We start from the raw sequence: 16,619 nt of genomic DNA on the forward strand, positions 1-16,619 counted from the left end.
CAGTGATATAAATCAAAAGAATGCTATTTGATTTATAAACTTTGGACTTAATTTAGACGGATAAAATTATGTTAACAAAACATCCTATCTTAGACTTCTAAAGACTAGGTCAGAGAGATGTTTTACCCCAATTTGTCATGCCATGGTCAGAAGTAAAAACATAAGCCGTTTTTCCATCATGGCCATAAAAGTCATCCATCACAGTGACAATGTCAGCGACACCAGCATCAACCAGACCAATGTTCTCTAGACATTCCCTGGAAGCAGAAAATATTAAATGCAAGGCTTTGACAGCTACTGTAGCACCATCTAGTGGTATATTTGGTCCTTGTGGATTTTATTGACCATTTCGAGGGACTTAAACAATAACAATGGTCCTAATGCATTTTCCTATTTTACATTTTTTATTTCCATAGATTTCAAGAATCCAAAGAGGTCCACATATTGACAAATAATGCTATGATAGCAGTTTTAACATGAAGTTATGATTGAATTGCCTCTTGTTACAGTTAAATTATGATAACAAGCAGGAAATGTTCAAGGGCCTATGACATTACCACATTGAAATGGACTATTTGTAAAAAAAAAAATGGAATTCTGTCTTCATTTACTCATCCTTTTTTTCCTTCTGCAGAACACGAATGAAGATACACTGAAGAATGTTGGAAAACAAACAGCCATCGACTACAAAAAACGTAAAAATATGAATAACTTTATGAATATCTTGCTTTGTGTTCAACAGAAGAAAAAAATTCATAAAAGTTTAGAATCACCTGAGTGTGAGCCAATGGTGAGGAAATGTCTATTTTTGGGAGAACGATCACTTATTGTACAATACAACAAAATTTATTATGCAGCTTTTACAACATTTTTTAAAAGTGGCTTCCATAAAACAGTAAAATAAATAAAGATAAAGTAAAAAGGTTCTGGTGAATTACAATGTAATTTTAGTGAATTTCATTGTCATTGATTGGTGCGGTGATGTAAAATGAGCTTACTTTGACATGGGCCGGTGGGCATGACCATTGGTGTCAATCCCCAGTAGATGAAGGAAAAACACGTTTTGTTCTTCATGTAACTTCTTTAGTAAAGTTTCATTGCTTTTGGCAGCAGTGAGAAAATCCTTCATAAAAATATGAAATAAGTTGATCAGTGAAGACAATTTATGGTCTAATTTTTTATTATTTAGCAATAATACATTAACTTTTTATCAGAAGGAAGTCAAGAAATTTTGTTTTTTTTTATCAATATTATCACAATATAATTTATATTTTTAATATATATACATATTTTTTTATATAGACTTAAGCAAATGCTGTTCTTCTTTCTTAACTTATAAACTTTCTGTTTATCAGCACTTTCTGAATTTTTTTAATCATGGTTTCCAAAAAAAAATGAAGCACTAAAACTATTTTCAGGGCATCACGGTGGCGCAGTGGATAGCATGATCACCTCAAAGCAAGAAGGTCGCTGGTTCAAGACTAAGCTGGGTCAGTTGGCATTTCTGTGTGGAGTTTGCATGTTCTCCCCGTGTTTGCGTGGGTTTCCTCCGGGTGCTCCGGTTTTCCCAAAATTCCAAAGACAAGTGCTATAGGTGAATTGGGTAAGCTAAAATATCCAAAGTGTATGAGTGTGAATGAGTGTGTATGGATGTTTCCCAGTGCTGGGTTGCAGCTGGAAGGACATCAGCTGCTTAAAAAACGTATTCTTGATTAGTTGGTGGTTTATTCTGCTGTGGTAACCCCAGATTAATAAAGGGACTAAGCCGAAAAGAAAATAAATGAATGATTGAATGTAAACTATTTTCACAATTGTTAACAATTAATGTTTCTTGCTTTAAAATACAAGAATGGTTTTAGAAGGATTGTGAGAGAAAAAAATGAAGCAATAGCTGTTAAATCAGCTAACCCTCACTGTAAATAAAAAAATATAAATTAATATAGAAGAGCTAGATGTTATATTATTTTAAATTAGAAATATATTTTAAATAATGTAATTATTTTCAAGTGTAACATTTTACTGTATTTGATCGAGTTATATTTTCACAAGGTATTTTATATTTCTAAGTAACAAATTGATTTAGACTCAAATAAATGCAGTTCTTTTTTTCTAAATAAATTATAAACTTTCTATTAATCAGCACTTTCTGAAAAATTGTATCAAGTTTTAAAAAAAAATGTTAATAAATGTTTCTTGCGTTAATATTTTTTTGCTTTTTAAAGTATCATGATATTGAAGAATGAAGCAATAGCTGCTGAATCAACTATTACAGTGATAAAAAATGTCTTGATAATGCACAGATAGACACTGTATATTATTACTAAATAATAAATACATTTTAAATAATTTAAATATTTTTGAGTGTGTAACATTTTACTGTTTTTGATCAAGAAAGCCTTATACATGAGCTTTATGTGATATATTACATACAGCAGGGAAAATAAGTATTGAATATGTCACCATTTTTCTCAGAAAACATATTTCTAAAGGTGCTGTTGAGTTGAAATTGAAATTTACCCCAGATGTTGTAACAACCAAATAAATCAATAATTGCAAAGAAAACAAATCTAATTTGTTTACAAATTAAGTTATGTGTAATAAATGAAATGACACAGGAAAAAAGTATTGAACACATAAAGAAAGGGAGGTATAGAAAGGTAGTGAAAGCCCTGACAGCAGCAGAAAACTCTCAGAAGTTATTCAGCAACCCTCTGCCCTTCTTCATTGTAAATGAATATTAGCTGCTTCAGTCCAATGAATACATTATCAGTATGATGAAGATGATCCACCATGATGGACATTTCAGCAAGACAATGATCCAAAACAGAGCCAAGGAAACTCAAATAGTTTTAGAGAAAGATAATCAAGCTGTAGAATGGCCCAGCCAATCACCTGAACTGAATCCGATATAATATACAAAATAAACATCAGATTTGATAGACGAGACCCACAGAACCATCAAGATTTTTACATCCTGTTGAACATTGTGAAAAACTCACACCTGAGCAATTCATGGGACTTTATTCTCCATATAAGAGGCATCTTTAAGCTGCCATCACCAAAAAAAGCCTTTTGTATAAAGTATTACATACGGTTCAGTAGTTCAGAACTTTCTCCTTGTGTCATTTCATTGTTGTCACACATAACTCATTTTTCAGGTTTTTGTTGTATTTTTATGTTTGTATTATTGAGGTTTTTACCAAAATCTGTTTCAATTCCATGTCAACAGCTCCTTTAGATATATATTATTCTCAGGAAACATCAAGTCTTTAATGCTTATTTTCCCCGCTGCATTGATATAAACAACTAGTGGAAAAAAATAGAGACAACTTGAAAATTCTCAGTTTATCAGGATTTTTAGGGTTTCTGTAAAAAAAATATTTGTTTTATTTTATAAAGTTCTGCTAACATTTCTTTTAAACTTACATACAAATATTGTAATTTCTAGCATTTTTTTACATATCAATGACAATATGCATTGAAAAGCTACACATAATAAATGAATATGAAGTGATTGCACAAGAGCGTCCTACCTTCACTTCATCAAACACCCATGTGTCGAGTCTGGAAGCATCAGTGGAGGCGAAGTCCTCTCGCTCTGGAGGGTAAGTGTGAGTGTAGACATGGTCTCCAGTGGCACCTACAAAACACACATGCTGATAAGACCACCAGATAAAAACAACATGCTTCCCCAGACCAACTCGTAGGTGTGTGGTTATACCTTTAGCAAACATTGGCAATATATCAGGGCTTCCCCAACACCAGGTATATCTGCTCTCATTAAAGACAGAATCAAACTCCACTGGATTCTCCTTCCAGCCTGGAAACACAGGCGCACATGATTGATTTTACACACATAGAAAGCTAGATACAAACACAGATATGACTGCTTACCCTTGGCAACAGCACTAACGTCCTCATAAAAGCCTGCTATTAGAGCGACATGTCCTGGGCGTGATTCAGTAGGGACCCGTGTGTGTGAAACTCCCCATGTGCCGCCCTCTTCAATCACACTCCTTATGACAGGAAACAGCATGAAGGAAAAAAAAAGCACAAATAAATAAAACAATATACCTGTATACACCAAGGGCCTTATTATACACCCGGCGCAATTAGGCGCAAGATGTGTTTGCCGTGGTTTGTTCCAATTTTCAGACCAGTGCAAACCTAATTTTCATGTTTTTGGGCCATGTTGTTTAAATAGCAAATCCATTTTTGCCACTTTGTGGACTCATGAGTGTTCAGCTCTATAAGGGGGGTGCATTAAGGAGCTTTGTTGGAGCGCTGCTATTTTGAGGAACTGAAATATTCTGCGCCACTAACCAAGTCCAGCGCATATGCCATTCCAAAAACACGTACACATTACTTAATACACACAGGATGTGCAGCAATACACAAATATGAAAAAATTTAAGGATTAAAATATTACAAAAATTAATATTTTCTTTATAAATATAACAACCACTACCTCCATGCCCTCTTCACCTTGGGGGGCTTTTTGTATAATTTGCATTTGTATGATGTTAAATTATTAATACTAATATTTATTATACACAAATTTATATTTGTTTTAACAAAGGTTTAGATTTGTCCACCTGTCAGGTTATGGAGACGTATGCAACACCATATGGGGCATAAGAATAGTATGTGTGTTTGGATATAGCTCAGATTTTTGACTACACTTTGTTATTATTGTTAATTTATTCCTTTGCGGGAAATTAGAACTGAATTTAGAAATAGTTCTGAAACAAATCTCTGTGCTTAACAAACGAAATTAAATATGTAGTTTGTGCAACACCGTTTCCTTGTCCACGAAAGTAAATGAGTAAGGTTAAGAGTAAAGTAAAATAAAGAGAAAGTAAAGAGGTCGAATGGAGGTGGCTCATTCTTTATCCTTGAACAGATGGTCTGTTTAACTGTTTTCTCGCTAGTAAAGCATTCAGTTTTTCCACTTACAAAGTTCATCATGTAAATGATGTAAAACGCACCCTGGCATGACGCAACTGACTCTTAAAGGAAATGGGAGATCAGACTTTCAAACAGAGATTGTTTAAATGCACGTTATGCTCAAAACACACCCAGAACTCATTAAGAGAATAAGCACAACCCTGTTAGACCAAACTGTACTGATCTGTCCTTAAAATAGCAAAAGTGGATTCAGTCACGCCCTTAATGCTTTTGTGCCATGCGCTTTAGACTTTGCCCCTAAATTGTTAAAATAGAGGCCCTAATGTATGACAGGCATAAACTGGTGGGAAGGGGAGCTCATTAGTGGTCCTTAAGATGACGTTAAAGTAAAAAGAAATATGGTAAAATTAATAGTAATACTTTACAATAAGGTACATTAGTTCATGCATTTACTAACATGAACAAATAATAACAACACATACAGTATTAAATGCAGCTTTGTTAACTCTAATTAATGGCAATAAAGTTATGTAATCTTAGTTCACATTAACTCACTGTATTAAACAATGTTAACAAGCATGAATTAGGATTTTAATAACGCATTAGTAAATGCTGAACTATGATTAATAAATGCTGTACAAGTATTGTTCATTATTATTAGTTCATGTTAGTAAATACATAAACATTTAACTAATGAAACATTATTGTAAAGTGTGATCAGAAAAACTTTATCCAACAGAATAATGAATAAATAAATACATGCATAAAATGTAATTAGTAAATTAAGTTGTACTATATGCATTTTATTTAGTGTAAACTAAATTAAGTAGTTTTACCTATAAAATACATATCTATTTTGTTTGTTTTTACACAATATACTGTATGAGGATGTGTTTTTGTAAAAATGTAACTTCTACTATGCTATTAAATAGATTTAACACTTAGATACATATAACTCTGAATGAATGAATGAATGAATGAATGAATGAATGAATGAATGAATGAATGAATGAATGAATGAATGAATGAATGGAATATTAAATGCAATGCTTAGGTGAATTTTTTTTTTTTTTATGAAATCATGAAGGATGGTGAATATTTTTAACATTAAGCATGACTAATAGATATTATTTAGACATTAATGACTAACATAAACAATTCTGAACTCTCTGGAGCACATGGGTAAACAGGACAAAGATTATCCAGTGTTCGTCACCTTAGGTAAGGAGCCCTGGATGTCCCACTGTCGTCTGGCTTAAAGAGGCTGTCGGCCCTCAAACCATCTGCCACAAACAGCACCAGGCGCTTGGCCGGAGGGGGCAGAGAGACCCGCTGAGGAGTCATTCCATGGACAAGAGGAGATGTGAAATAAATGTCAAATATGCAGAGAAAGAAGACTACATGCACAATGAGTCCCACAACGAAGAATGTCACCATCTTCATCTTGTCTCCAGTCAGACCTTTGACACTGATTTACAAAAAGAAGATACACAAATGAATTTATGAAAACATTCTGTTATTAGTCTAATAGATTTTTATTATGAATTAGTTTTACATTAGCAGGACAGTAGGTTCAAATAAGTTATATTGTACAACATTTTTTTAAAAGTAACGTTAGGGGTTTATTTAAGATTGTACTTACCTTTCTGCTAATTTGAGATTGAAACAGATTCATAAAGCTGATTAGTTGAAGGTGGACAGAAGACATATAAAGGTATCATGTAACGTTAATCTGTCAATGAAAGCACCGGGCAGAGCAGGAGTGCGCGGGAACGAAACGCCCTGAAGCAAAACCCGCGCATGGGCTTTTAATCTGTTTTAAGGTGCTTTTGTATCTTTGAGTTCTGACCTGCTAAACCAAATAGTTTGTAAGAAGATTAACTGAGAACTTTTCTGCACTTCCTTGTAGCAGTAACCTTTGAACTGTGTCTGCGCAGTGCATTTTGGGAAATGTAGTTTTTAACGCCACGTTAATATTTTCATAAAAACAAAAGAGGTGCTTTAAAATGCCAGCGAGTTTATGACTGTTTACAACTTTATTTGATTCAACTGAAATTTCTCCCTTTTTACAATAAAAAATTGCACAAAAAAAATAAAAAAATAAAAATTTAGAATAAAATATATAAAAAGAAACGTAAATTTTAAATGCTTTAAACAATAAATTAGTTTAAAATAAACAATCAAACATTATATTGAGATATAAAATAAAAAATAAACAATTTAATAATTGTAAAAAATAATGAAATAACTGACACAAATATGAGTACATAACATATTATAAATTATCCAACATGCAATTTTTAAAAATATTAAAACAATTGACAAATAAAGACAAATAAATACAAGTTTAATTAAAGAGGATAATTATTTTTTAAGAAAGTAAATGTGTTAATAATTAATATATTCAGAAATACAATATCATAATTCTATAATATAATACAAATAGAAATAGACCAAATATGACCTCTATTATTTGCAAATAATTAGGTAGATCAATTTTTAACACTATTTTGTCACATTACGAAGTGGGTCATTAAACAGAAATGACATAGATCGAACCATATCTTAGATAAACAACTAAACAAAAACGAATATATCAAGAAACAGTGGCGGTGCCATAGACTGTAAAACAGTAGCGGTCGGTTTGCGTTCAGGACTCTTATTTTGGCATCAATTTTATTCCTTAGTAACCCGTACGGTCGCTCGCTTCGCTTCACTCAGGTTGTAGAGTTGTTCAGAAAAGGAGTACTGCAAGAGCTTTGTTAATTATTGCTAAATGATCTATTTAAATAGTTAGATAAACTACACAATTTTAACATTATCTAGCTCTTCATATTTTATTAATTGCGAGTGTTATTAATCATACTTCGTTATAGTCGAACAGAAGATATAAGCCGACTGTAGTATTAGCTATGGCTGGCAGTAGCATAGCGATGAAAACATGGGAGCTGTCAAACAGCATGCAGGAAGTTCAGAGTATCGACGAAATATATAAATATGACAAAAAACAACAACAAGAAATTCTGGCGGCCAAACCGTGGACTAAAGAGTAAGTAAACAAAACCAAAATGATGTCTCCTAGAGGCCCGGCTTGTTTTCGAATTATTAATACCACTGTTGTGTAACCTACACTGTTTTAATTGTTTACAGTCATCATTATTTTAAATACTGCAAGCTATCGGCGTTGGCACTGCTGAAGATGGTGATGCACGCTAGATCTGGAGGAAACCTGGAGGTGATGGGACTTATGCTGGGGAAGGTGGATGGAGAGACCATGATCATCATGGACAGTTTTGCTTTACCAGTGGAAGGCACTGAAACCAGAGTCAACGCTCAGGCTGCAGCCTATGAATACATGGCTGCTTATATAGAGAATGCTAAACAGGTACACTGACTTATAATTACTCTAAAATTCATATTAGATGAATAGTGATAAATATAAGCACAGTTTGTTTATAAACATGATCATATCCACTGCTTTATATGTGGAGCATGTATGCTGATCTTTAAGATTTTCTAATCAAGAGCAATATCATCACAAATATTTTATTAATTGTTATTTATAATTATTCTGCATTACGTTTTTAGGATTGATCCAATGTTATGTGAGAAGCTACATGTTGTGGTTACCTTTTTAAAACGTGTATATAAAAATTACAATTTAAAGAGTAAAGAAAGTTATTGGTTTGTATTCTGTTTTCATGTTTAGGATTAATAGAGAGAATATATGAAGTAGTTGGACATCTAAATATGTATCGCATCACAGAACCATTTAAATCTAATAAACTCGAATGTGATTTAAAAAAAAATCTAAAATAAAAAGTGAACAGTTACCAGAACTAAAATAAACATGAATTGTATTCCTATACTCCTCTAAAAATCATCCTAGATCTTTTATAATTATTATTTATTTAGTCTTTACTTTCTAATATTAATTGAGAGACGGAACAGAATTCTTGTCACAGGACTTGAAACAAAAAGAAATTGAATGCTATTAAATTAAAAAGGTCTATTTGGAAAGAATGTATAGTTTTCGATACGTTGACATTCTAATGTAAGGGAGTGGGTCCACATAAAATATAATAAACCAATACAGTAGAGAACAAATAGAAAATAAAAGGCAAATAAAATATACAGTGCTTTATGATTTTCTAGAAGTCTAGCAATATTCAGATTTACAAATTTAATAATCCAGTGTGAAACCATTCTAACCATAAAGTTAGAAATGTAATTTCTTTTGCTAGAGTAAATGGTGAAAACGCACAGAAATAGTGAAGGTTTTGGTAACTTTATGGTTGAACGTTGCAATGACTGCACACATCATGAGTGTTTTCAAATGTGGTTCCTGGTCAATTATAATAACGGTTCGACATTGCAGATCCTGCGATGTGACTATTGCAGATGCGCACATTGCGGTATCAATTTTAAAACAGTATATTATGCAGCCCTATTATATAAATATAATTTTTTTTTTTTTTTTATTCAGTTTTCATACTTTACTATTGAGGGACTGCATGCAGTAAGGACACAGATGTGTTTATCACATCAAAGTAATTAATAAATACTACAAAAAATTTAAATACTTAACAGATGCAATACAGGAACAGAAATGAACAAGCAAATTAATTTTTTACTCTAACAATATTTTAAAGATTTTTTATTATTATAATTATCATTAATATTATTATTATTCAGATTGAAAGGTCTAATATTAATTGAGATATATTTGCCATTAAATATGATTTTAAAAATAAAATAAAAAATAAAATTTGACAAGCGACAGGAACTCAAAAATGCACTTTATAAATGTATAAACACATTATGCATCAATTCGCAATAACCAGCATATGAAAGAATTGATATGGAAGTTCAATAATTCTGAGGTTAATTGTCTATATATTTATTTAGGTGGGGCGGTTGGAGAATGCCATTGGATGGTACCACAGTCATCCAGGATACGGCTGCTGGCTTTCAGGCATAGATGTCAGCACTCAGATGCTTAACCAGCAGTTTCAAGAGCCCTTTGTCGCAGTAGTGGTAAGCGCTGTTGGAAATGTTAAACTTGTTGCATATTTTGCTGATTTCCCTCTTTAAAGCGGGTTACCATCCATCTCAAAAGACACAAGGGGAAAACAGCTCCGCTATGAAATAGTTAAAAGTATCGGTTTAAATTCAGCTTTATCAGTGATCCATAATTGACCCTCAAGACACAAATGAGTTGATGACATTTGTACTGCTGTCTGATTAATGACTGTTGCCTTTGTAACAGAATACATTATACAGTTTATCCTTCATTGCTTATGTAGTGCCGAGGGCAAATAGCAAGCTGGCGTTCATAACTTTCACTCGCAAAACTGGCAGCTTACTGTTTTTATTTGTTATATTTGACTGAACTCTTTTGCTAATTTCAGTCCTTGTAATTTTTCATCCTCAGATCGATCCCACAAGGACTATATCCGCAGGGAAGGTCAATCTTGGAGCTTTCAGGACATATCCGAAGGTAGCAACTATTTTTAGGCAACTGTATCTAATTTATATGCGTTTTATAAGATGTTGAATCACATTCAAATGTTTAAAAATAGGGTTACAAGCCTCCAGATGAGGGTCCTTCTGAATACCAGACGATACCTCTTAACAAAATTGAGGATTTTGGAGTGCATTGCAAACAGTAAGTGTGCATGACATATTGAATATATTTCCTTTTTTTTAGCCTTTTTATGCACTTGTTATATTTTGAAAATATATTGACTTGCAGTTAACGATAAGCTGTTGTTTGTTTTTAGGTATTATGCATTAGAAGTGTCTTATTTTAAGTCTTCCCTGGACCGCAAACTCCTAGAGCTGCTGTGGAATAAGTATTGGGTCAACACTTTGAGCTCCTCAAGCCTACTGACAGTAAGCACACACTTTTATTGGTGTAAAATTAATATATATTACATTTAGATATGTGCCAACATCATCTGTCATGTTGGATTACTTAATATAAACGGCATAAATTTAAGTCTAGCCTTTTTTTTTTTTTGCTTGGAATTTGTTCTTAAATCAAAAAATGGCCTGAACCACTGTAAATTGTTACAAAAATATAAATACAAAAAATCCAAAATCTGAATTTCTGACCAGTTTCTAAAAACATCTACAGTAAATGTGATGAAGGGTGACAATATAGCTTTTATGAAGCAGGCATGCATGTATTCATTTCTATTATATAAGAGATTGCAAATACAATGAAAAATTGAGGAGCATAGAAAATCACTTTCAACCTTTTCCCTGTAAATTGTTTAAATTAAAGGGCTTCAGTTCTGAAAGCTACATTATGTTAATTTTAGTTTAAACATTATTATCTTTTCTGCTTGGCACAGAAAGGAAATTTGTCTTTTACACTGGTAACATAAATAAACCGTACAACAATAACATAATAGCAACACTCTTCAAGACAACCATATTAGCCCCATACATATTACTCCAGATTATTCTTAACAACCGCACCGTTCACATTAAACAGTGGTAAGGTTTAATACAACTGCAATAGGGATAAATGACTTCTTATAAGTATTTCTTCATGTTCCATGCATTTTAAGCTTGGTCCCGATGGTAACATTTCAAAAGCTGAGTGAAGGGGATCTGTATTATCTTTAAAAATCACAATTGCTGTTTTTCCCATAAAGGAGTCAAATAAAATCTGTAACGAATGTTGTATGTAAACTGTTTTTGCAATTAAACTGTCAGTTACATTTAGTCATTTAGCAGACACTTTCATCCAAAGCGACTTACAAATGAGGACAAGGAAGCAATTTACACAACTATAAGAGCAACAATGAATAAGTGCTGTAGGCAAGTTTCAGGTGTGTAAAGACAGTGTAAGAAGCAAAACATTAGTACAAGAAGCAAAACATTAGTACAATAATCTCTGCAAAATAAAGTTTTTACAAAGAAGAGAAAAGAATGATTTCAAAATCTGTTGTCCCCAAAAAAGCATTTCCAATGAGAAATTAACCCTCAAATTTTTGCCAAAATAAAGCAAAGTAAAAACAGCATAAATATAATTTTTTTCTCATTTTATAGTTCTATTATTAAGGCTGCATGATGTTGGACTAAAACTCATATTGCAATATTTAGTTTGTCTGCAATGTATATTGCGATAGTAACATACAGTGCTCAGCATATATATGTACACCCTTCACAAATCTGTCTTTTAAATTTTTAATAGGAAGCTTTACAATAATATATGTGTGCATAAACATTAGACTAGTCTGTACTGAAGTCAAATCTGGAGCTTGTCTAACAAAATAACTTACGATAACGGTCCAAAAACTAGTACAGTCAAATTCATATGTTATAAAAAATATTAAATACAAATTTTAAAACAGAAAAAAAAATTAAGTGAAACAAAAAAAAACTGAAAATTTTTGTTGAAATTTTGTAGGTAATAAATATAAATATTTTTTGCATTAATTTGCTTAAATTTAATTGTATTATCTTACAATTTGTAAACATGTTTGGTGACTAAAATATTCTTTTAATAAATATATCTGTTTTATAAATCTGTTTTGTTTAAATGCACCAAAATACATTGCCTATATTTACTGAGAAATGGATACAAATATTCAAAATGGGGTGTATTCAATTATGCTGAGCACTGTAAGTTCACAAGATGGCGTATAACTCCATTTGGAATGAATTCATGTTTTTACATTTTGTACAGTTTTACATTTTGTATTGAACAAATATAAATTCATGTGATGGTTTTCTGCGGAATCTAATAGTATTAAGGTATAGAAATTTTATAATAACAGATAAAATAACAATGTATAGTGTACAGTCTTCATAGTACAAGTAGTTAAATACAATTCATTTTGGTTTATATACCTTTATAACCTTTTGGTTTAGGTTTGCTTAAATCATACACAGTCACAGGTCTTAAAAATTCATCTAAATGAAAATATTACACTCTATTTTAGGGTGAAACTTTGCAATGACTCCACAAATCCCATGTTCAGAACTGTGATGCTGATCAACTACAAACTTGACATTGCATATCCTGCGATATGAATATTGCTGATTCACACATTGCAAAATTGATGTTGAAACAGTATATTGTGCAGCCCTATTATACATGCAATTGTATATTGTTATAATTCAATTATTTAATGATTATTATTATTATTATTATTATTATTATTATGAACTTAAAGATTAATTTAAGTAATTTCACAGTTTTCACTCAGCAGCCATTGGCTAGAGTGTAAAGTAGTTTTGGGCATTATATATAGAAAGAAAGAATGTATATATTAATAATAATAATAGAAATATTATACTTGTATTAATCTTTTTGTCACTTTGCTAATATTCCAAAATCATCTCTTCTTTCTCCTGTTAAGATATTCACATATTTATTATCCTGGAGCTTTGCATTCCTAACGGTTTAAGCATTTTAGGAGATTGCAAATATGGCAGGGGGGCTTGTTGACAACCTGTGCACATGATTAATATTTGTAGATGCTGCTTTTGTTTCCCTGCCTATTTGTTTTGAAAGCTTGTCATCGTCTTCTACGACATTCTGTCATGAGCTTTGTTTAAGGCTTTCGTTGAGCTGTGGACTATCTAAACAGCGGCCTCATGTGCTGCAGATAAATTGACTACTTGTCAAGAGCGACTTGCTTCTCCAAAGCAGAAGTGTTGTCAGCGATTACATCGTCACTATAGACCTTAAGTCATATCGAGTCTGTGTTTATTGCGACTCTTTGTTTCAGCTGTTTACAACCTCACCCTCTGCAAACATTTGAGACCTCATTCAGGGGCTTCAGCAAACTGTTCAACAAGATTTTGCACTGACCATTGATGAAAGGCGTTTAGGTGTTTTTTGCAATAAATGAGAGCAAGCGAAGTGGCGTTTTAAGGCACTTCGAGGTGAATAAGGTTAAAAAATAAATACCTGATTTGACCATACTTACCCATTTGATTTGATTCGATTAAGAATTGCAAACATTCATGTTACAGGTCTTCTAAAATGTTGTTTATATATGCAGTAGAGGAATTGTTTGGTTAAATTATGCATATCTTCATACATTTCTAACACACAAATCTGAACAAAACTGAGTACTCGTTTATTAATTAATTTGTTTTTTATATTATAGTCTTATAGTTTTTTAGAGGGAGGATTTTAGGAATCCCATGTTATCGCTATAATTCAGAAAATACTGTCAACAGCCAGAAAAGAAAAAAAATTACTTTAAAACGTATAGATAGGCAAGTTTTGTAATGTAGAAACCTTCAGAAATCTAAATAGTAGTGTGCAGTTTGGTGTATGTAAGTGTTCCTAAAAAAATATAGGGTTTTGCACAATGCATTCATGTTCGCCCAACACAAATTAAGTTAGTTTGTTTTTACACATTTAAGTGGATTGAACATAAAACAATTAAGTAGTTTTAAATAAGTAGTTAGAATATATTCAGCAAAAATCCTTTGAGTGTGTTGCTGAAGTGGAGATTTATGGCTCAGTGCCAGAGAACAACTCATTTTGAAAAGAGGACTTCAAAACAAAAATTGGCAAAATGTCGTAAAAGAAACACTTAAAGTTGTATTTTTGTTTTTTTGTTTTTTCATTCCATTAGAAGTAAAACAACACACTTTATGAAATGTCAAAAGCCAAATTCTTAAAATTGACAGGTGACTGAAAAAGCAGTGTTTTTGCTTACAAGGTCTGGTCTAATGGTTGTTTCTCCAGAATGCAGACTACACCACCGGACAGGTGTTTGACTTGTCTGAGAAGCTGGAGCAGGCGGAAGCGCAGCTGGGACGAGGCAGCTTCATGCTGGGCTTGGACACACATGATAGAAAATCTGAGGACAAACTAGCAAAGGCAACACGTGACAGGTAACACCATACTTGTTAATTCAGTTTTAAATTCCAAAGGGAAAACACTTTAGATCGTCTTTTTTGTTTCCATATATACAGTTAAATTCAGAATTATTAGCCCCACTTTGTTTTTTGTTTTTTTGTAGTTTTTTTTTTATATATTTCCCAAATTATGTTTAACAGAGCCAGGAAATTTTCACAGTATGTCTGATAATATGTTTTTCTCATGGAGAAAATCTATTAATTAATCGGCTAGAATAAAAGCAGTTTTTTATTTTTTAAAACCTATTTTAAGGTCAATATTATTAGCCCCTTTAAGTTATATTTTTTCAATAGTCTACGGAACAAACCATCAATATCAATAATCAATATCAATAATCAACCAAAATATCTAGCCAGATATTATTTAATGTCATCATAGCAAAAATAAATCAGTTATTAGAAATGATTTATTAAAAATTATTTTGTTTAGAAATGTGTTCAAAACTCTTCTCTCTGTTGATCAGAAATTAGGGGGGAAATAAACGGGGGCTAATAATACAGGGGGGCTAATAATTCTAAATTCAACTATATACGGAAAAATTAAACAGACAACATAAACCAAAAAACATTTATTTTCCAAATATTATGCAAAATAACAATAATTTTAAGCTAATCTATGTATTGTCAGTGAATTTGAGTACTGAATATATTGATTTCCTTTTTACTCATTATTTTGTCTTTTAGCTTAATGTAATTTTGTAAAAATTAAACATTGCTTTGGATCAATTTAAAATGTAAAGATTTTTAAAACTGCAGTACAAAATATGTTTTTATGTAGCTTCTCTAATATTCTAATTATTATTATAATATTATTACTTTTAGGTTTTTTTGCTGGAGTATTTTTGTTTTCTATAAAGTAAACCTCATTTGTAATGTTCATGTTATAAGTGATTTTGTTTCTAGATTTCTTTCATATTTCTTTTAAAGGTTATTTTTAGAATAAATAATTTGACATGTTATCTTACGTAAATGACCAAAAAATGTTCTTTTCTTTTCAGCTGCAAAACAACCATTGAAGCGATTCATGGTTTGATGTCCCAGGTAATCAAAGATAAACTCTTCAATCAAGTGAACACATCTGCCAACTAAACTGATGTTGGATGACTTCTCTGTTTACCTAGTTATGTGTTTTTCATTATGATTCTGTTTTGAAAGATTTAAGGAATTCTCCTGTAGGAATGTTTGCATCATTTATCATTTGTTAAAACAAAATAATAATAAATGCTGTTCATTCATTAACACATTGCCTGGTTTCGCTTCATGTTTTAAATGTACATTGCTTATGTTTACTTGTGTGTAAACGAGTCCAAGCATTTTATTTATTTTCTCCACCATAAGAACATGTTCTGTTTCAGTTTATTTTCTTGAGGAAAAAAATATTAATTGTTGTTGATTAAATATTAATACTTAACCACTATCCTTTACTGACCTTTTGCCAGCCAAAAATATTAATAATGTACAATATAGTAAAATTCAATGCCATCTTTTATATATTTGTAAGTAGTGGTCAGAATAAGTACATCATTTTTACATAAATATATATATTAAATAATAATTAATTTTCACATTGATTTTAAACACTAAAACTGCATTTATTATGTTTTACTTATAAAATCCATTATATAAATTTAATTTAATGCAGATCCTAATATGGGACACCATGTAAAACTTCATGTACAAACTTTCCATGTATAAAATCTCGTCTGACATATTTTCTAGCTCGCACAGCTCATCGTCAGAGCTGTCCTTTAGATCAAGACAAATGTGTTTTCCTAAGCGCCGCTTGTTACCAGCTGTTTGAAATGTATTCTCCT

General features: G+C 31.7%; 2 protein-coding genes across 3 annotated transcripts in view; one reads left to right on the forward strand and one right to left on the reverse strand.

The window, feature by feature from the left end:
* pign (phosphatidylinositol glycan anchor biosynthesis, class N) overlaps window positions 1-6,843 on the reverse strand; it is a 36,668-nt gene extending 29,825 nt beyond the window's left edge. The window contains exons 1-7 of one of the 2 annotated variants that reach the window (XM_073940420.1): window positions 6,551-6,843; window positions 6,125-6,376; window positions 3,895-4,016; window positions 3,722-3,820; window positions 3,534-3,640; window positions 999-1,123; window positions 127-257 (exon numbers count right to left, since the gene is read on the reverse strand). In XM_073940420.1, the coding sequence (XP_073796521.1) occupies window positions 127-257; window positions 999-1,123; window positions 3,534-3,640; window positions 3,722-3,820; window positions 3,895-4,016; window positions 6,125-6,351 (811 nt within the window). In that variant the 5' untranslated portion in view covers window positions 6,352-6,376; window positions 6,551-6,843. The remainder of the gene's footprint in view (window positions 1-126; window positions 258-998; window positions 1,124-3,533; window positions 3,641-3,721; window positions 3,821-3,894; window positions 4,017-6,124; window positions 6,377-6,550) is intronic. The other variant, NM_001310080.1, reaches the window with a different exon arrangement.
* A 797-nt stretch (window positions 6,844-7,640) lies between these two features.
* cops5 (COP9 signalosome subunit 5) lies at window positions 7,641-16,044 on the forward strand. Its single transcript, NM_200725.1, is given in 8 exon segments — window positions 7,641-7,957; window positions 8,059-8,293; window positions 9,817-9,945; window positions 10,343-10,408; window positions 10,491-10,576; window positions 10,692-10,803; window positions 14,633-14,781; window positions 15,804-16,044. Coding segments are annotated over 8 exon segments (1,005 nt in total). The 5' UTR covers window positions 7,641-7,820; the 3' UTR covers window positions 15,895-16,044.
* The last annotated feature ends 575 nt before the right edge of the window (window positions 16,045-16,619 follow it).

This window comes from Danio rerio, chromosome 24 (assembly GCF_049306965.1).
Source record: "Danio rerio strain Tuebingen ecotype United States chromosome 24, GRCz12tu, whole genome shotgun sequence".
In the NCBI taxonomy this organism is placed as follows: domain Eukaryota; kingdom Metazoa; phylum Chordata; class Actinopteri; order Cypriniformes; family Danionidae; genus Danio; species Danio rerio.